The sequence below is a fragment of the Saccoglossus kowalevskii genome, chromosome 9 (genome assembly GCF_978046115.1).
Source record: "Saccoglossus kowalevskii chromosome 9, keSacKowa6.1, whole genome shotgun sequence".
Classification (NCBI taxonomy): domain Eukaryota; kingdom Metazoa; phylum Hemichordata; class Enteropneusta; family Harrimaniidae; genus Saccoglossus; species Saccoglossus kowalevskii.
In genome coordinates, this window is record NC_140649.1 from 17,955,952 (window position 1) to 17,975,716 (window position 19,765).

The 19,765-nt window shown below is 37.3% G+C and overlaps 1 protein-coding gene across 1 annotated transcript; it reads right to left on the reverse strand.

Annotated features, from left to right (window-relative positions):
* Positions 1–2,050: 2,050 nt before the first annotated feature.
* Positions 2,051–11,212, reverse strand: LOC144361240 (uncharacterized). Its single transcript, XM_085503760.1, has 3 exons — positions 11,034–11,212; positions 9,326–9,384; positions 2,051–2,395 (listed from the first exon to the last, which is right to left on the reverse strand). The coding sequence occupies exons 1-3, from the start codon at positions 11,198–11,200 to the stop codon at positions 2,112–2,114; spliced, it is 510 nt and encodes a 169-aa protein (XP_085359886.1). The 5' UTR covers positions 11,201–11,212; the 3' UTR covers positions 2,051–2,111.
* Between the last annotated feature and the right edge of the window lie 8,553 nt (positions 11,213–19,765).

The following is a 19,765-nucleotide window of genomic DNA, read 5'->3' on the forward strand; positions in this document are numbered from 1 at the left end:
TTAGGGTAATATAAGTACATATTAATTACCTACCGTTAAAGTCCTATTATAAACCGTGGTTTATATTATAATGTATCAATTTAAAAATTCGGATCAAAAGCTCAAGTTCGGGGTGCAGTTTCTATTATGTACATATTGCAATCACTAAATGGGCGTGGTCATTTTTTGTCCACAACACATGCACAAAACAAACAATACACCGTACAATCTCTTGAATAGGCGTCGGGGAAGAGTGAAAGGCCTTATTTTGGTTCTAAAATAGGCGTTACGAAATGTTGAAAAATTACAGTCAATCAAAAAAAAATTCCACATGATACAAAAAATGCTCAGTATTTTTAATGTAATGTGCATTTATTTTTTTAATTTTCTTGGTAACGAAAAAGTATATTCTAACAGAAGTTTCAAATAAAAACACGAATGCACTGCTTAGTAGCAAATGATCACATAACGGTAGCTCGATCCGGCCATGCTGCGGGTCACAAGTGAATAACTTACTTGTTTTCGAAGTGTTGATATTGGTGATTATTATTTAGTAGTGATTACAATAACGCATGAAAAATAAATTCGTTGAATTGTTATAAAATACAAGTAAAATTCAACTTAGTTTCCCCGTAAGCGAATGATTTCAGTCACATGTAAACAGCCGATACAATATCCGCCATGTTTTTGAATGCTCACGTGACGTATTATTGACCGGACAGATCAAGTTGCTAATTAACCAATCAAAATGCTGGATGGTGCCCACGTGTCTAAATTACATAGCTCATTTAAATATGTTAATGACAGTTCAGCGACCTCATGGTGAACGCAACACGGAAGAGATTTACCGATAATGTAGTGCGATCTTTTGCCTTTGATTTCCATGGGAAAAACGGCATGATTTTTTTTTTAAATCAAGAAATTATTTGTTTTCGAAAGATAAATTATTCTTCAATGCTCAGTTTAACACTTTTACGGTGATAAAAGCTCATTGTCTAAAACTTACGAAACACAGACGTATTCAGAAAGAGTATTGACAGAGGTCACCGCCAGAACAAAAGCAGTTTCATTGCCTGTCTGACATCTTATCACCGCTGAACAATAAATAGGTGTGAATATTTTTAGGCATGTTGTTGAAACAAATGAATAGGATTAGGAACAATGCCGTTTTGGAACAGCTGGTTGAAACAATGAAGTCAGTCATGGTCTTGATGAATTGGGGGTGCGGTTAGTAATAGGTACTTTTCAAGTTTTCAATTTTTGTTAAGAACTCTTTAACCCCGAAGCCGGAATTGGGGGTGCGGTTACTATTACGTATGCGGTTTATATTAGGACTTTAACGGTAATTTGCATAATTAATTGCTTTTGAGATTTCAAGTAGTAATCATTACTTTACAATGAAACTTGGTACATACTCAAAGACTATGCAGAGATCATTTTTTGGGGGGTAAATATTTGTGCATAATAATTACCTAATTTGCATAATTAGTTATTTTTCAGCTTTTCCACTGATATCTCAAGTACTAATCATCACATTTCAATGAAATTTGGTACACATATGGTCTGTTTCATTGTGCAGACCTTATTAGTTTTACACTCAAATCTGTTCATATTAATTTCCTGATTAGTTTCCAACTTTCCCATCAATATCTCATGTACAAGTAATTTTGAATTAATTTTGAATATGTTTCCAATACTCTCAGCACACAAGAGTTCTTTCTAAGCTTTCTTTTTGATTATGAATTGAGCTTTGTACAATTTTTGTATACAAAAGTAAATTTTTTGTACAGTATTTGTCACCTTTTTTTATACTGAGATACTGGGATAGCTATAGCTATATAAGCTATACTGCACAGGCAACAAGGGCTGAGACTCACACAAAAATCTATAGTCATAAGAAATTCTAGTTCAAAAATTCAGCCACTTGATTGACTCTACCCTGTCACCTCAACTTCAGTTTTAGATTTAGATTATTTGTGAAGCTCAGCCCTGGGTACCTGGATTTCAAGGAAATCATGGATAGGTATTATTATACCCATGGATCATCTGCAACGTGAAATTAAGAGAGAAATTTTTTTTTTTTTTATTTATAAACATTTATTTTCATTTATTTCTTAAAAAATATTTAATATTCAAAGCTTTGTTTCAGTGTCAGTGTCCGATTCAAAGTCTTTGGACTCTAACTCAGCAATGCTGGATGTGATTGATGGGCACTGTGCATAATGATCCTCCATTGATCGCCCACACTTTGAACACTGGAAATAATGTTGAATATCACTATCACTGCTTATGCCATTATCTTCAACACTGCATATGTGATTGTCCAAAATACCTTTTTCATAGCATAAGCTGCATGTCCTTCCGAAGACCAAACTGATATGTGTGACGTTGCCGTTGATGGAGGATTCATCTTCATCTGGAAATAGAAAATCATAGAAAATAATTTAACACATGCAAATTTTGCTTTACAGGCAGAGAAATTAAGCAGAAAACGCAAAGCTCCAACACCCAGGGCTGCACCTGTAACCAAGAAAGACAGAATTCAAGCTGCAGAACGATTGCTGTTATTGTTAGACGATGAACAAACAAATGGTGAACCAGACATTACTATTACCATACCATTATTTGAGGAAATTGCCATTCAGACTGAACCTGAAATTAAGTTATGATTGATCAAGGCATAAATGCGAAGCCAGCAATGAAAACTGTTGGTACACAAACTGTCTATGACAAGTACATGCTAGGTTCAAAGGTTGAAAACATGATTTTAAGAAATGAAGTGAACACAATGAAATCAAGTAAATCCGATGATGAAACCACCTTCGGAAAACTGTCGCTTGATTCCATAAAAGACCGTGACAAAAAGATGAGGTTTTTTTGTGGTCTAACATTTGTCCAGTTTATGGCGTTATTCAATTTTCTTGGTGATGCCGTGAATAAACTCACTTACATGTACTGGAGAGGTGGTAACAAGAGCAAAGTCACTGGGGAAAATGATGGAAAACAATCAAACAAGCGTGGTCCAACCAGGGTTACCACACCAATACAGGAATTGTTCTTGACTCTTGTGAGACTGAGGCGGGGTTACTGCAATTTTGGATTGAGTCACTTTTTTAATTTGTCAGAGAGTGCAGTGAGTCATATTCACCACATGGCTTCAATTCTTGTACTGCCATTTCAATGATTTGAAATATTTGATGTTTCCAGACCGAGTAATGCTAAGAAAATACATGCCAAGATCATTCATTTCATTCAAGAATGTCCGATGTTCAATTGATTGTACAGAATTCTTTGTTCAGATGAATCGGAATTTCCAACAGCAGGGAAATTTGTATTCCAGCTACAAACATCACCACACTTTCAAATCTCTAATAGCTGTTGCCCCAGGTGGCGCTGCTGTTTTTGTTTCAGATCTCTATGAGGGTGCAGTGAGTGACAAGGAAATTTTTAAGAAGTGTAGAATAGTTGACCAGCTTAATGCTGGTGACCTCATTCTTGTTGATAAGGGATTTACAGTCAAAGAAATTCTACAAGGAAAGCAGGTTGATGTTAACATCCCTCCCTTTCTAAAAGGGAGGGTTGACACCACAAGAAGAGTTGCTGACTAGGAGAATAGCTAAGGCAAGAATACATGTAAAAAGGTTCAATGATAGTTTAAAGAAGTTCAGATTGATTGGTAGAACAATCCCTTTATCAATTGGCCCCCTGGCAAATCAAGCAGTCTTTGTTGTGTGTTGTCTGGTTAACTTTCAAGAAGTTTTGGTGAAATGAATCAGTGAATGTTGTCTTAGTCTATTATAGAGAAATTAAAGGGGAAGTCAATGCATACAACATAATGTTCCCAGATAAAAGAGCTCGGCAAATGTAAGAACATGCAATTTACAGTTTTTATATCACTTTTCATTCTCTAGATATTCAACTTTTCATCAATATATGTAGTCCGCCATCTTGATTATTCTGCAAAGGATTATGGGTAGAGTATGACGACATAGAATCTGTTGTCAGAAATTGAAAAAATGATTGAACTTCAGATTGACTGAAAGTTTAGAACATGGTAGCATACATGTACTGGTGCCAAACATGCTTATAAAATAATTGTCATGGAAACAGAACTGAAAATATTTAATTTTATGTTTTTCTACCAAATGCTCAAATTTCCTTATATTGTATAGAATTTATCGATGTGAGTAGGTTATGTAGTGTATTTAACCCATCAGTGGGTTCACATTAGTACATTAACCTTATTAAGCTAGGGAGTCTTATTTGTATGTTAACCCGGAAGTACTATTAAACGGAGGCCATTACACTCAAGATGGCAGCCCAGAGCTGAGTTTAATCTGTTGTGTCTGTGTGTTTAATCCAGACCATCCACTGTCTTAATGAAGACAGGGACTGTTCAATTGGCGACGAGGATAATAATAATAGACTAGCCTTTGATCTACCTGGTAATTATGGCAGTGAATATTGAATTGGGCGGAATTCCTGCATTTGATTGTAAAACGGAAGCAGCTACACTTTCTACGAGATGGAAGAGGTGGATAAAGTCTTTTGAGTATTATGCAATTGGAAAATGTGTGACAAATGATGGCCAGAAAAATGCACGGTATATCCCTGACTTAGCAACTGTGGCAGAACCTCTGAGAAAGCTCACCCGCAAAGTAACAAAGTTCGCATGGGGAAGTGAACAGATAGATGCATTCAAGGCATTAAAAGAAGCACTTGCTACTGCAGAGACGTTGGCATATTTTGATAAAGATGCTAAAACACAAGTGGTTGCGAATGCCAGCCCAGTTGGTATTGGTGCTGTATTGGTTCAAACACAGAAAGGTGAAAGCCGCGTAGTCAGTTATGCAAGTAGAAGTTTGACTAGTGTGGAGCGTCGCTACTCCCAGACAGAAAAAGAAGCACTGGCATTGGTCTGGGCGTGTGAGCGGTTCCATGTATACCTGTATGGAATCAAGTTTGAATTACTAACAGATCACAAACCACTGACCTATATTTACTCAGAGAGGTCAAAACCATCTGCACGTGTCGAGAGGTGGGTGTCACGTCTTCAACCATACGACTTTTCTGTGAAGTATATTCCTGGTCCACGTAACATAGCTGATGCCTTATCTCGACTGGTGAGTGAACAACCCAAGCATGATAAAGAGAGAAATAAAACTGAGGAGTTCATTAGATTTGTTGCTGAGAATGCAGCACCTTCAGCTATACCAGTACAAAAAATTGAGCAAGAATCTGCAGTGGACGACGAGTTGACCACACTGAGAAGATGTGTTAAATCAGGTAACTGGAGGGACTGTCCTCCAAGTTATAAAGCTGTCAGAACTGAATTAAGTATAATAGGACAAGTTGTACTAAGAGATACCAGAATCATCGTTCCAGCAAAATTAAGAGGACAAGTGATTGATCTAGCTCATGAGGGACACCAGGGCATAGTGAAGACTAAACAAAGATTACGTACCAAAGTTTGGTGGCCAAGGATGGACCATGAAGCTGAAAGGAAATGCAGAGCATGTTATGGATGCCAATTGGTCAGCCAGTCATCAAATCCAGAGCCAGTACAGTCTACTCCCCTACCAAGCAGTCCATGGGTAGATGTTGCTGCAGATCTTCTTGGTCCGCTACCCTTGGGTGAGTATCTCTTGGTTATAGTAGATTATTATAGTCGATACTTTGAAGTAGAAATACTGAAAACTGTGACAAGTGACAAAATTATAGAAGCCATGGAAAGGTGTTTTGCATCTCATGGTTATCCAGTGTCAATAAAAGCTGATAACGGTCCACAGTTTATATCAGAACTGTTTGAAAGGTACCTAAACGAGACTGGTATAAAGCATAGACGTACCACTCCGTTTTGGCCACAAGCCAATGGCGAAATTGAGAGACAAAACAACACATTGCACAAGCGCAAGGTCAAGATTGGAAGAAAGAGCTAAACAAGTTTTTGTTAGCTTATCGTACAACTCCACATTCGACTACGGGAGTATCCCCAGCTGAGTTACTATATCGCCGTAAGTTGCGCACAAAGTTACCAGAATACTCAGAAACCTCTTTGAAAAGAGAGGATGATAGAGCTGTACGTGACAGAGATAGTGAAATGAAACAAAAGGTGAAGGACTATGCAGACTTTCGTAGACATGCGCGTGAGAGTGAAACAGGTGACACAGTGTTGCTACAACAGAAACGAGGGAACAAGTTATCTACAAGAGGTCCCATACAAAGTGGTAAATAAATATGGCAATCAGGTCACTGTGGAGTCACCGCAAGGGATTAGATATAAACGAAAGATTTCTTGATGAAACAAGTGTTAATATAGAACCTGACAAGGTGCTTTATAATGACATGCCTGAGGATAGTCAGTTAGAAGAATTCCCTGGTATTGAACAATCTCAACTATTAAATATTCCAGGGACACCAAAATCTGTACCCAACTTGAGACCTCAGCGCACTATTCATGCACCCAGGTATTTAGAGGATTATGTTACTTGGAAAAAAACTGGTAATGACATATGGGTAAGAATAATCCCCGTCTTGCCAGTACGGGTTTTTAAAGGGTGGTCCACCCCTTGCCCAAGGTACCAGGTATTACTTGAGTTTTGTTAAATGCTGTAGTTTGAAGTCTAAAACTTTTACTGTTTATTTTGTTTTGAAATTGTTAAAGTGAACTCCTGTATGCTTAAACTTAAACTGATACCCGAGGCATTTGTGTCTGGAAAAGAAAAGGGATGTAGTGTATTAACCATCAGTGGGTTCACATTAGTACATTAACCTTATTAAGCTAGGGAGTCTTATTTGTGTGTTAACCCGGAAGTACTATTAAACGGAGGCCATTACACCCAATATGGCAGCCCAGAGCTGAGTTTAATCTGTTGTGTCTGTGTGTTTAATCCAGACCATCCACTGTCTTAATGAAGACAGGGACTGTTCAGGTTATATAGGTGATATATTACCTATTGACCACAAAAAGGGGACACAAAAGTGTCATTCTATATTTCACGACTAAAATAATGATTTTGATTTTTTTAACATTTTTGGCAATATCTTTACTTTATGTCTATGTGTAAGATTCTAATTTCCATTACTATAATTATATACATGAGTAATATGCACAACGAAAATTTGAACTAATTCGCATCAGTTTTTCTCGTGTTATAGATGAAATCATTTTCTCAATTTCTGACAACAGATTCTATGACGCCATACTTTACCCATAATCCTTTGCTTGAGAATCAAGATGGCTAACTACATAATACTGATGAAAAGTGATATAAGAAAAAACTGTAAATCCTCCCACATTTGTGAAGTTTTTTCTTGAGGGGTCATTATGTTGTTTGGCTTGATGTTTCCTTTAAAGATTAGGCCCATAGGTTCAAATTTTGGGACTCAAAAATGTGATGCAATCTAGGAGAAGCTTTCACATAGGTCCCACTCTGTGACAAGATCTGGTATCTTATTTTCATTTCATCACCTTTCTGCTTTGGTGACATGTGAAGGGTTTTTCAAGATTGCATCACAAACGTGTCCAAATTGGCAATTTGTTCCTTTTCTTTTGTGGGTGATTCACCCCATTAAGAAATTGTACATTTGATAGGAGCTGGGAAATTTGTTGTACCAATCATACTCTAACAACAATGTATGTACCGAATAAATAGTTAATGTATGTATCAAATAAATAGTTTATGCTTTTTTATCACTTACAAAATGAACGGCTTAAGTCTCCTTGGAATACGCATTTCAAATATCTCCGGGGCAAGGGCACTGTGCCATAATTCAGTGGTATATCTGACAATCTCTGAAATGAGGGAATCATCTCTTTGTATTTGTTCAATACTGGAATGGCCCTTGGGAGAGAACAGCATGAAATCACACCACTGGCGTTCCATCACAGCCATCTGGAACTGGACTTGATGGTAATAGTTGTGTGAATATCTTAGTTTCAAATATCCATTGTCATCATGTCTAAAGCAAGCTGAATTTATTTTCAACTTGGGCACTTGCCCCTTTTCGACTGCTGCCTTTAAATCTGGAGGAGAAATATCCTGAAGAAGTTTGAGAGTTTTTATCTCCAGCAAACCTTCACAAGGAGAGGCAGTTGGGTCCATGACAAGTCCATCCGGGCTACAACCAAGATTGGGCATCATGCTGTTCACCCAGAAACCAGTTTCTTCCACGATATAGTCAGGATGTACCGCCTTTTTGAGTAATTGATATTCTTTCCTGGCTTCAGGTTCCTGATTAATTCCTGCCAGCATCCATTTTGTACAGACCGAGTTATTATTCCATAACTTCTTTTCAAGAAAAGTTGCACAATCTGGCAAATTGATCTTGCGCCGAGATTTACTTTCTCGGATTTTTTTCCCAACAGATGCCACCAACTTTGACGTGGATGCTGTTATCCTGTACAGTCGCTGCTGCTTTCAAGAACTGCGGTCACTCTGGCCCATTGTATTAGGCACTAAATTGACGCCATCCCCAAAACAGTTCAGATCATTTAACAGCTGGTCAATCAAGTCCTTCAAAAGATATCGTCTTTCAGACTCCAGTGCATAATCTTCATATTTAATTTCAATTATAGTCTCCCACATTTTAGGTGTTATTGTTCCATCTACTGCTTCCATCATGCTACTGCACTGCAACTCTGTGATGAAATTATTAATGTGTTCCTGAGAAATGTTACTGCAGGAAATTGGTCGTGAGTCAAAATTTATTACTTCATTCGGTTTATGGCTTGAGTAAGTTGCCTTGTGCACTTCCTGGGGATTTTTCCTAGACTTTGCTCCCTTATTCCACTCACATGGCTTACTCGTGCAGGGAAGAGCATCATAGCCGTTTTCGTTGATGTGTTTCCACAACAACAATAAAACTGCAGCAACATGACTGCATCTACCAAGGGAAGAGGCTTTACATTCACAGCTACTGTCCAAAATAAACCCACTTTCAGCAGAAATACAAACATGAATTTTGTATACTGTGTCATTTCTCATGGAGGGTAGTACTCCAACTTTCAGAAAGTAGCAATTGGACACTTCATTATCTTTAAGGTTAATCACATTCCCAGAATCCACATACTGTTGGCCTTTTTGAAGTGGCTTTGAGGTCATATGGGAAAGGTCTGCCACTTCCTTGTTGACACTGTCCCCATCATCAGTGGTACTTTCAAATGTAATTGACTCCAATAGGAAGTGATGAATGTGGCCATAGTTGAAGTTCTTTGGAATTTTATGAGACGGAAATGCACTGTTAATGGGAGGAACTGGCACCTTGTTTCTCTTTGTCGTAGTATTTGGGGAAGCAGCACTGATAAGACTTGCATGCTCGGCAACTTTCTTGGCAAACCACTTACCCTTGTCCACCGTTATGTCCAAAGAGTCGTGGCCACCCGATTCTACACAGTCGTTAACCCTGAAAAAAATAAATTAAGGAAAAGCTATGAAAGGGGGCTGAATATGATGGGTATCCCACAAGAAAAAAAATAGGTAGGTATGCTTCAAAAGTGAAACAATGTTTACTGGACCCCAAGAAATGGATCATGTTGTGCTTAGCACATGTAGTACAACAACACGAACAGAGCAGGGAGAGGGGTAGGCCTACCCTTGCCAAAATTCATTTGACAAAATATATACTTTTTGCATGCAAAAAGTATATAACTTCTGAATAAATTTGTACATTTTATGTATACAAGAACTACATGTACCCTATATTTGGAACAGATTTGTATACAAATATTATGCAAATAGTGTACACAAAATGTACTTTTGTATACAAGAAGTATCGCATATTTGGAACACTTTTGTATACAAAAATTGTACAAAGCTCAATTCATAAAAAAGCCATTTATTTAAAAAATGAAATTTAACAACTTCATTGTGTGTGTTTTTTTTTGTCCAATATTGTATGGTCATAGTAGACAACAGCATGTATTTGTATTTACCATACTTACATTTAGAATTTAATTTATCAATTGTTTATGCTTACCCGACTGACTATGGTACATTCATTTCATCTTATGTTGTATCTGTTTGATATATACGTCAGCCAAGGATGTACAACAAACAGATTGTGGTGAGAGTAATACTGATTTATTTCATTTTATTTTGCTCAACTGAAAATGCCAAAACTAGATATATAATGGGAAATTCAATTTTAATTTAGTTAAATTGAACAAGAAAAAGTTCATAAAAATTGGCAATAAGTCATGTTAGGATCCAAAATACACAAATTGTTAATATATGCAAATTCTTAATCATTCTTGTGGAAAATGTGTTATACACTCTCCTTATAGTGACTGAATTCTTTCAGTAAACAGTAGTAAAAATATAATTTTACTACTATCCTAAAATATAGTTTAGCATTCCTGTAATTAATCTATTAAAAGTGTTTTTATACTCTTATGAATTTAACTGAATATTAAATTTCATATTTGTGTACAGTTTATGTATAATTATACTTCATTCTGACATGATTCTAACTTAAATTGTTTTTATTTATAGTCAGGATATTGTAAATTTTATGTATATGTAAATTATACAATATTTAGGCATTGAATCATATGCAAAAAATCTGTACATTTCTAGTATACAACAAATATACATTAATGAATTTATATACACATAATGTACACAATTTCAAAAAAGTATACTTTTTGTACAGAATATGTATACAATTAATATACTATTGGGGTGTATAATTTGGTAAGGGTAGATACCACATGCTTGTTCCAATATTGTACTTCATCATTCTCAACATGGAAGTTTCCATCATGGCCTCAGAGAGCTAATAATGGAATAATTTATTAGGACCCCTCTTGAGTTAGGACTGAGTAGCAGTAGGTTAGCCTTTTAGGCTAGAGTCAGAGAAGGTCTCAAAAATAATCAATTAAACGGAACATAGATAAAAACTGAAACATTAATATGCCATCCAAGTCCAAAAGCCAAACGCATGCTAGATCACCGTAGACGTGGACAGTGGATGGCCAGAATATTTGCACAAGTGACAGTGCACGCCACGCCGGTAGGTATACATAACACGCGATGCATCGATCGTTCACCTACCTCTTAACAAGTTTGGCCTTGTTTCCGCCAGTAGTCAACCCTCTGCACTCTAACCATCTCTTCAATTGATAGTTCGAGTATGCGGACACATTATCGACGTTTATTTTCGCCCCAGGCACGTCATCTTCACAAAGATTCACTGCGGTGAATGGATCTGAAGTAGCCATTGTGTTGCGTGTGCGGTGTATTGTTTGTCCGCATCATACGGGTATTTTATGATTCCAGTGATGGTGTATAGAGGGCGCTCCAACTGTGATGTAAACTGTGCGCATTGCTAATCTGGCATTGCGTAAGCCAGTGTGTAGTTTGCATTTTGCATGATATTTCTTTACCGATAATTATTTTGTGTCGTATACATTTATTTAGTCCAGAGTACTTTACCTGGATTGTGTATTTTACTATACATACATATTGTGACTACCATTCTGGTGAGTGATATTACTGAATAATTACCTTAAACTGTGTCATTTTGGTATTCACTTAAACCAAACTATTTCTGAGGTATCCTATTGTTATAGTTGATACTTGTAGTGTTACATGCATAATTTTGAACTTTGGTTTACTTTGCATGTTTAAAACATTTTGTATTTTGGATGTCTTTAGTATTTAGTAGTTGAACTCAAACAATATTTTATTATTGACTACTTAACTATTTTCTGTTTATATAAACCTGTGAATATACTATTTCAGTAATCGTGTAGGAATTATTTGTACTTACCCTACTGTTACGGCATTGTAGATGACTGTATTGGTTGTGTATTATTTGAGAGCATACGATAGTCTTAGTATTTTACAGTTAAGCTAATGCATACTGTTGTATTTAGTACGCCTTTGTTACCATAAGACTAGATAAGTAATCTTTTCAATTATAGTAACTTTGAAGTATTTTCCTTTTATTTTACCTGTATTTAGTATCCGAGTGCTGATCTCTGTTGTTACTAACATATACTTCTATGTACTGAGGAAATACTCAGGCATTCATAGCCTTAGTACCTATTACGTAGTATCTATCTGCATTTAGTGTTTCTAGTTAGTAAATGCTGTATTGTGTATGTGGTAGCCATTTGTATTGAGTAAGTTAGGATTACTCTGGATGCCATACATTCTCTTCAGTACTCTGTACTGATGTGTTGGCCTATATGGTTGTAGCAGTTAGTGGCACTGTACATTACTGTGCATAGATATTCCTGTTAGTCATTATAGTAACAACGTAATGAGTAGTATATTGTAATACATTTTCATAGCACATTACAGAATACTTGTTGACCACCTGGAAACTGGGTTTTATAAACCTTGAAGGGCTCTCAGAAGATCCACCAGCAGTAAAATCAGCAATTACTATGCAGCCGCAACCATCAGCATTGAGATACCAGGTTTCTGCTGGCGACGTTGCGGCGTTACTCAGTTCCAAATAAAAATTACCAACGCCAAAAGAGCAACATTTTAACCGGTAATCAAGACTCAGTCAATCCACGACCAGCAAGCAACATCACACACGAAGTTGTAGCGTGCAGCTCAGCGACAACCGCTGTCGACGAAAGTCATCCCGTCTGTGGAGTACCGCAGTTGCACGGCATGTTTGCCGATGCACAATTCTGTGGCGGAACTTTTACAGCAATTCCAGGCACTGATTTGACGCTGAAGAAGTGCTGGATGTTGATAACTTACTACAATAGGTTACACACGTTGTTTTCAAATTTACAGAAGTTGTAACTAGAAATATAAACATCGGCTGCAAATCAGAGAAATGATTGACAGATATTACCCACAATGTTTTCTATTTTTGCTACAAAGTGTCGCGTGTCTGTCTTTCATTCACTTTTGGTCGGTCATAGAGTTGATTGCGTGTCTACAAATCGGCATTTTACCTCCATGATTTGTCCAAGTTGTTTAAACACCACGATGGAGAAGCAAGGAGTCAAAAAAAAAAACAGTTGAAGTGAGAACAAGAGTTGTCGATTTGTATTTTCGAGGACTGTCGAAATGGTGTTTCAAAACAGACAGCTTATAATATCGTCAAACGGTTTGTTACCACCGAGAGTATACTGCCAGGAAACTGACAACGTTATAGACTATGTCAAATATTACTCAGTATAAAACATTGTGACCGCGCATTTACGGACGGGAAATTCGACAAAGACTACTTGTGTACAGCAACTCTCCCCATACGTGTGATCGAGTGTTGCCAGTGATAAGCTTTTTAAAGCGATTATTTGATGGCACATCAACCTTTTGAATAACACCCATTCTACTTCAATTTCATTATTGGGGGGGGCAAGGTTTATTTTCGTTCAACGTAATTGCAATATTTTTTTGTTCGCATAACGTAAATTGAAAAAATAAATTTCTGTACTAGACGCACAACGTAATCAATCAAATATTTTTTTTTGTACACTGTAAAAATGTCATTTTCTCGGTACGTACAAGAATTTACATCCAAATAAAAAAATCGTAAAGAGTAATCCAGGAAAATTACATTTTCGTTACTGTAAAACGACTAGATGACACAATTCACTGCAAAATTCAAATTTCACTTTAAACTGTAAAAACGTCTTTTTTTCCTTGTAAATTGTAAAAAGCCCTTTTTATTTTCCGTAAAACTGTACCAGCTACCCCCCCCCCCGTTATTGATATACTGGATGAAGTCTTCATAGAACATTTGTTGCAGGCGCTTTGATCAATAATTCTGTCATGATCAGTCGGTCAGCTGGTTCTGTAAAATAACTAACGTTATTTACAGTGCCACCACTTTATGCGCCCCTCTCACTGAAATAACATGTGACGCAAATTGAAGTACGAAACTAAGTTGAGAGCCTCGGTCGTTTATTGGAGGAGAAATTCAAAACTAATGTACCCACACTTTTATGGGCGGAGTTTTCTTCCGGCGCGCTTCAAATTGCAGACATGCTGTCTGCATTATTTGCAACAACTTCTGTAAATTTGAAAACAACGTGTGTAACCTATTGTAGTAAGTTATCAACATCCAGCACTACTTCAGCGTCAAATCAGTGCCTGGAATTGCTGTAACTTCAACATAAACTGTGTATCATAGTCGTCCAGTTCAAGTTCTGGTTCTGCCGTGGTCCCAACTAAACGTCAACGAGTTATTTATTCGGACAGTGACTCAGATTAGACGTCTGATTATTTTAATTTCAAACAAACAGTGACACGCGTCCTCCGGGCGCGTTCTACACTGACACGCGCTGCTAGGGCGTAACACTTATATTGGAACATATTAAATGGGCAATGGGGTTCTCTGACCTAAATTCCATCCCGCTTTCTGCTGTACTTGCTTCGCTCGTGAAAGTACGGCCGCAGGATACACCGCATCACTCGTGAAAATAACTTCCATACTCAACGAAAGCCACGGACAGGGTGTGGGGTTCTGTCATATTATTGCTAATACTAATCACGTTTTTATCGGAAAGTTACTCGCACGTGTAGTAGACGAACATAATAGTACTGTCGCATGTCCATCATCTTAGCCACATAACCGCCCCAGTTCGCTTCATGTATGTAACATCGAATATTTAGTTTGATGATTAATAAACTTATATTCACCGTTGCTTTCATGTTACGTTAACAAACATGATTTAAACTTGTACCTTCCGGTGTTTTTTTCTTAGCTGAATTTTACAGAAATAGCACGTGCGTGTGCGTTTCCGTGAGTAAAAGAGGGCCTCCACATGGGTAAAAAATAATGCGGCTTATTCCCACTTCACTTTTTATGGATTTCTGCAGCTTCAATCTTCACATTTTATAACAAAAATAAATTCACTTCATTTTTTATAGGCATTCAATTATTACTTAATAGTTTGTAATTAATACTAACTAGAAACTTTGCATTTCAGAAAGCATGATTTATTGCATTACAGATGTTATCAGGACAAATCTTCATACTAATAAAGCACTACAGGTTGTACTGCTGATACTGTTGTTTCTGTTAAACGCCAATTTGAATTAGTCGGCATATACAATTTACCTTCTGTGCATCCAGAGTCATAACTCAGCTATATAATTTTGTTGGTCATCTTTAGCACATACATCACATTGAGGGCATGATTCATGTACAAGAGTTTCATGATTGGCCCAAATAAAATAACTAGTAATATCATCTTTGAAGATCAAAAAAAAAAATACGTACAATATATCTGTATCACAATGCAATTATTTGAACATTCTTCATAACTGTTACATAAACAACATTTTTCAAGTTACTTTCTCTTTTAAAGCAGGATGAAATGTTGTTAACATAGGGACACTATTTTAGCCATGCCGTAGTTGATTTATATTCTGAGTTGGCAAGTAATATTATCAATAATCAATAATATTTCAATTCATCACAATAAATTTCAAAACAAGAATATGATATTGCAATAAACTAATTCAGTGACCTGACAAGCTTCACTAAGAAGAAATCCCCTAGAAGTCATGTTACAGAATAAGAAACTTGAAACTGACCTACTCAAGTGTTATATAATTAAGCGTGTGTCCCCAGGGAATAACATTTCTAGTCTACATGTATTTGTATCTGAGGTTAACCAAAATAGAGAATGTTTTTAACAATATATTCTCCAAATATACATGTTTGAAAGCCCAATTTATAATCAGATGCACACCTCATTCTGCTCAATAAGAGCTATCACTCTCAAATACATTGCATAAAAACTTTTACTGTAATTAAGCTCACAAAGGTCCTAAATATCAATTTTGATAAAAAATGACCAAAAAAACAAACAAAAAAAAAACACCAAAAAATACATATTTCAAAGCCGAAATTTTAATCAGGTCTAAATCTCACGTGGCTTTATAAGATCTATTACTCTCAAATACATTGCATCAAAACCTGTCATGTAATCAAGCTCACAAAGGTCCAAAATGTCAATTTTGACCAAAACTGACAATAAGTTCAAAGTCCAAATTTAAAAAAAAACACATACCATCCAAACTGTTTGTGTAATTGAGCTCACCAAGGAGTACGTACAACTTTGGTAACCACTTATTGAGAATATAATTTACAAATGGCCACAAAATGTAAATAACTGGTGGACAATATATAGCACAATATGGACACAATGTTTCTCTTTCTATGTGTAGTCATGTAGTACTCATCAGTCAGTGGACGTCTGTCGTTGCGCGGGCCAGCTCGTCTGCAAAATTGTTCCGTTTTCGACTTAACAGACATGCGCAATCGCGATTAACGTCAGAGCGAGATATTTCCATTACATGAATTCTGATTGGTGTAGGGTACTTGGCCGTCATTTGACAAGCGAATAAAAATGCGGGTAACATATTACGCTTTTATTTCTTTTTATTACCAAGCCAGATTCTGTTGCACAAGATTCGGCGGAGCCGGCGATGCTCGGCAATGTAAGATTTTTGTCTCGCTTCCATATTTATAAGAAATTCACTTCAGTTTCCTAATTTTATAAAATAATCACATCGATATTCACTTTCTATAACTCAAACGGGTCACATTTACAATTTTTATAAGATTTTCACTTCGTTTTTTTACAGTTTTTAAAACGGGTACTTCGCACTTCGTTTTTTACCCATGTGGAGGCTCAAAAGAGGCAGGCGAGACTCCTTGCCGCAATGCGTTCTATTCATTTCCAGCGCGCGTGGTCGGCGTCTTTGATTGCGTTTATTTTGTTGTTTTTATTCTCGAAATGTATCACTGGCTGTGTTTATTTTGTCATGTCTCACAACTGAACGTCCAAGCTGACTTTGTTTTGGTTGCATAATCACTGCAGGGACGTACGTCCAGTCGAGTGTCGGCTTCAGGATCACCTGATTTCATGTCAAAACACATGCGCATTTAGGAACTTCCGGAATCGCATTTTTATGCTCATTGCAAAATGGCGGGTTGTCAGTATCTGCGGTCAATCACGCCCAGCCGGGTCACGTGATCTGACGCACAGTTCAGCGAAATGTATCCAACTTTCTCATTCCCAAAATGGCAACCCAGCATAGTGTACACGAAACTTCGTTCTCTCGCAAAAACTGGAGCGACGAAGAAACAAAAGCGTTATTGAGTATATATGGAGAGATAGCGAAATCTTGAGACAGCTGGACTCATCGCCGCGGAACAGAAAGAGTGCATACAAGGATATGCAAGCCAAATTAGAAGGGATGGGATTTTTCCGAGCGATCGACTTCATACAAGGAACAATCAAAAAGATGAAGCAGCAATTTAAAACTGTAGCAGACCATAATAGAAAAAGTGGCCGAGACAAGATAACTTGTCCATTTTTTGATGACTTAAATGAAATCCTGGGCGGCCGAGCGAACATAAATCCAACAGCAAGCAATCTGATAGATATTTCAAGTAAGTTTAAATTTCCGTTATGTATCGAAATTGTCCACTTATCCTCCTCTATACAACCTCAGACTAGTAATACAATTGCATGAACTGTGTTTATTAGCTTGTTTCTGTTTGTGTAGATTCTACTGCAGGGGATTTATGTTTTACACACAAAAAAGGAAATAAAAAAGCACGTTACTGGTTTTGTTACTTCATTTTATACATTAGTACATGTCTGTCATATCATGGATGTACTAACACCCATGGTCATATGTACCACTTCCTGTTATTGTGCTGTTGCTACGGTCAGCATTGTATTGTTTTATTTCTAAAGGGGTGTGCTTGTATTATGATTCATTAATGAATCTTCTATTCAAAGTCAGACTTCTCCAGAATTGACTTCCTGTTCTTTGTTTTATTTTTTTTTAGATTTTTCCAACACAAATGATGAAGGGAATGAAGGTGAACAGGAGGAAGTCATTGACTTAGACACGAATTGAGTTGAAACAAATGATGATGAGGGTAAGTTATTTTCAACACAAATATGCCTGAGTATAATAATAAAACTGATTATCACATGGTACGATCTGCCTTGTAGTACAATTTCATATATAGTTTTCTCTGCATGTAGGTCATCAGAAATCTATTCCTCTCAAGAAAAGAGTGCTACAGATGGAAGATAGTCCATTAGATGATCTCAGACATGGCAAGTTTTATTTTTACCTTTATTCAAGTATTAAAATGGGGGTGGGTGGTGGTATACTGTAAAATACTAATCTTTAGGGTATCGGGACGATCCAGCCCTGGTCGGTTGCGGCCCTGGTAAAAAAAGACGATCCGGCCCTGGTTTGGACGTTCCGGCCCCAAAACAGTTTGGTCGATCCGGCCCTGGTATAAATTATATTCGATACATGTTTATATCTAATGTTAATATATTAAATGCACAGCGAATGATTGACTATCTTGTTTAACAACTTATTTCTCGTCTTTTGCAGGGAATTTTTACGGTTTAACACCATATTTTACACAATGCAACTGATGTTTTTCATTTACTCGCCGCCGCCTTTGTACTAAATGTAACCAAGCGTTGTGTACGGTCAGTACCCCGATTGAAACACTGGTACGGCCCTTGCTTGTGAGCGAGAGTGCCTAAGAATAAATATGTCTGGACGTACTTTTCGTGTATTGTATTTTGCTATGAACAGTGTCGTTTATCTGCTTGTAATTTTCATTTTTTCAATATCTTTCACATTTGAGTGTGTTTTATTTGAAATCTGCCAGCTGTGCTTTGGGAGAGGATTTGCCTTTCCCGCGTGACGGGTAACGTGATTGAGTAGGCATGCGCAGAGAAGGAGATGAGACAGGCTTGAGATTGTGACATGGCTTTGGACGATGCTCAGAAAGTTGTGGTGAAATTGCTTTGAATCGCCAGCCGTCGACAAGACAGTTCAGATACGTGCCGGTAAAGACACGCGGACTGCTTCCAGAGCATTTTGGGCAGTTGATGGTGAAGGACTGACTGTGATAGCCATGAACTTTCAGTTGAGGTGAGCACTTTGAATTTGGAACCCATGAGGTGTCGTCTGCCGAGTATTACCAAGGCGTGACGTCATTTGACCTCGTTTACAATGTAAACAATATGGCAGCGCCCATGTAACGAGCTTGTAATCCTGATGATAATGCCGTTCGAGCGTGGATATTGCATTGGAAACATTGTGTAGTAGTACACAAATAAATCGGCATACTGAATCACCGTGTGCGAACAGTTTCTTGCACGACAACAGTGATCGTGATGTTCATCGTGTTTTGATTGATGAGTAATAGATCAGTGCACTGTAGCTGTGACCGACCAAGGACAATCAGTTCCCGCATCGCCTGTTGTGAACACGCACGTCGTGGACAGTTATTGACAGTTTTGGTAGCGTTTTGCACAGTATTATCTGACAGTGTATTGTTGGTTTTGATATCCTGTTTAGCTGTGTTATGATATAAGCAGCATTTACCGAGAAATTGCTATTACCAGTTATACTTATTGTTACTAGTTAAGGGGAATATCAAAGGGGAGTACACCTCCAGTATATTCGTTAAAGTGAAAGAGGTTACTTTGATTTGTATCCCGACTGTGTTGCCATGGTGACAGGCCGCATATTTGAAGGTTAATTCGCATTGTTTGGCGTACCACTTGTAGTAAGGGTTGCATATACATTTTGCAATAGTAGTAAATACCTTCATTGGGGACATATCCCAACAAATGCTTTGTATGTGACGGTCACCTAGGTAACTCAGGTCAAGTGCGTGACCCTTTGAGTGCGCCCTCTAGTGTTATAATTCAAGTAAAGTGTATTTTGACTAATTTGTCATTTGTTATTAAACCGGTTGATTGATATATGCCACTTGTCTTCACTGTGTTGTATGCCATGCATGGTAC

Coding starts and splice junctions, on each gene's coding strand:
- LOC144361240 (XM_085503760.1), bottom strand. CDS start 11,200: ATGGCTACTTCAGATCCATTCACCGCAGTGAATCTTTGTGAAGATGAC. Junction 9,385..11,033: donor AAGGCCAAACTTGTTAAGAG/GTAGGTGAACGA, acceptor TATTTTTTTCAG/GGTTAACGACTGTGTAGAAT. Junction 2,396..9,325: donor GGACATAACGGTGGACAAGG/GTAAGTGGTTTG, acceptor TTCTATTTCCAG/ATGAAGATGAATCCTCCATC.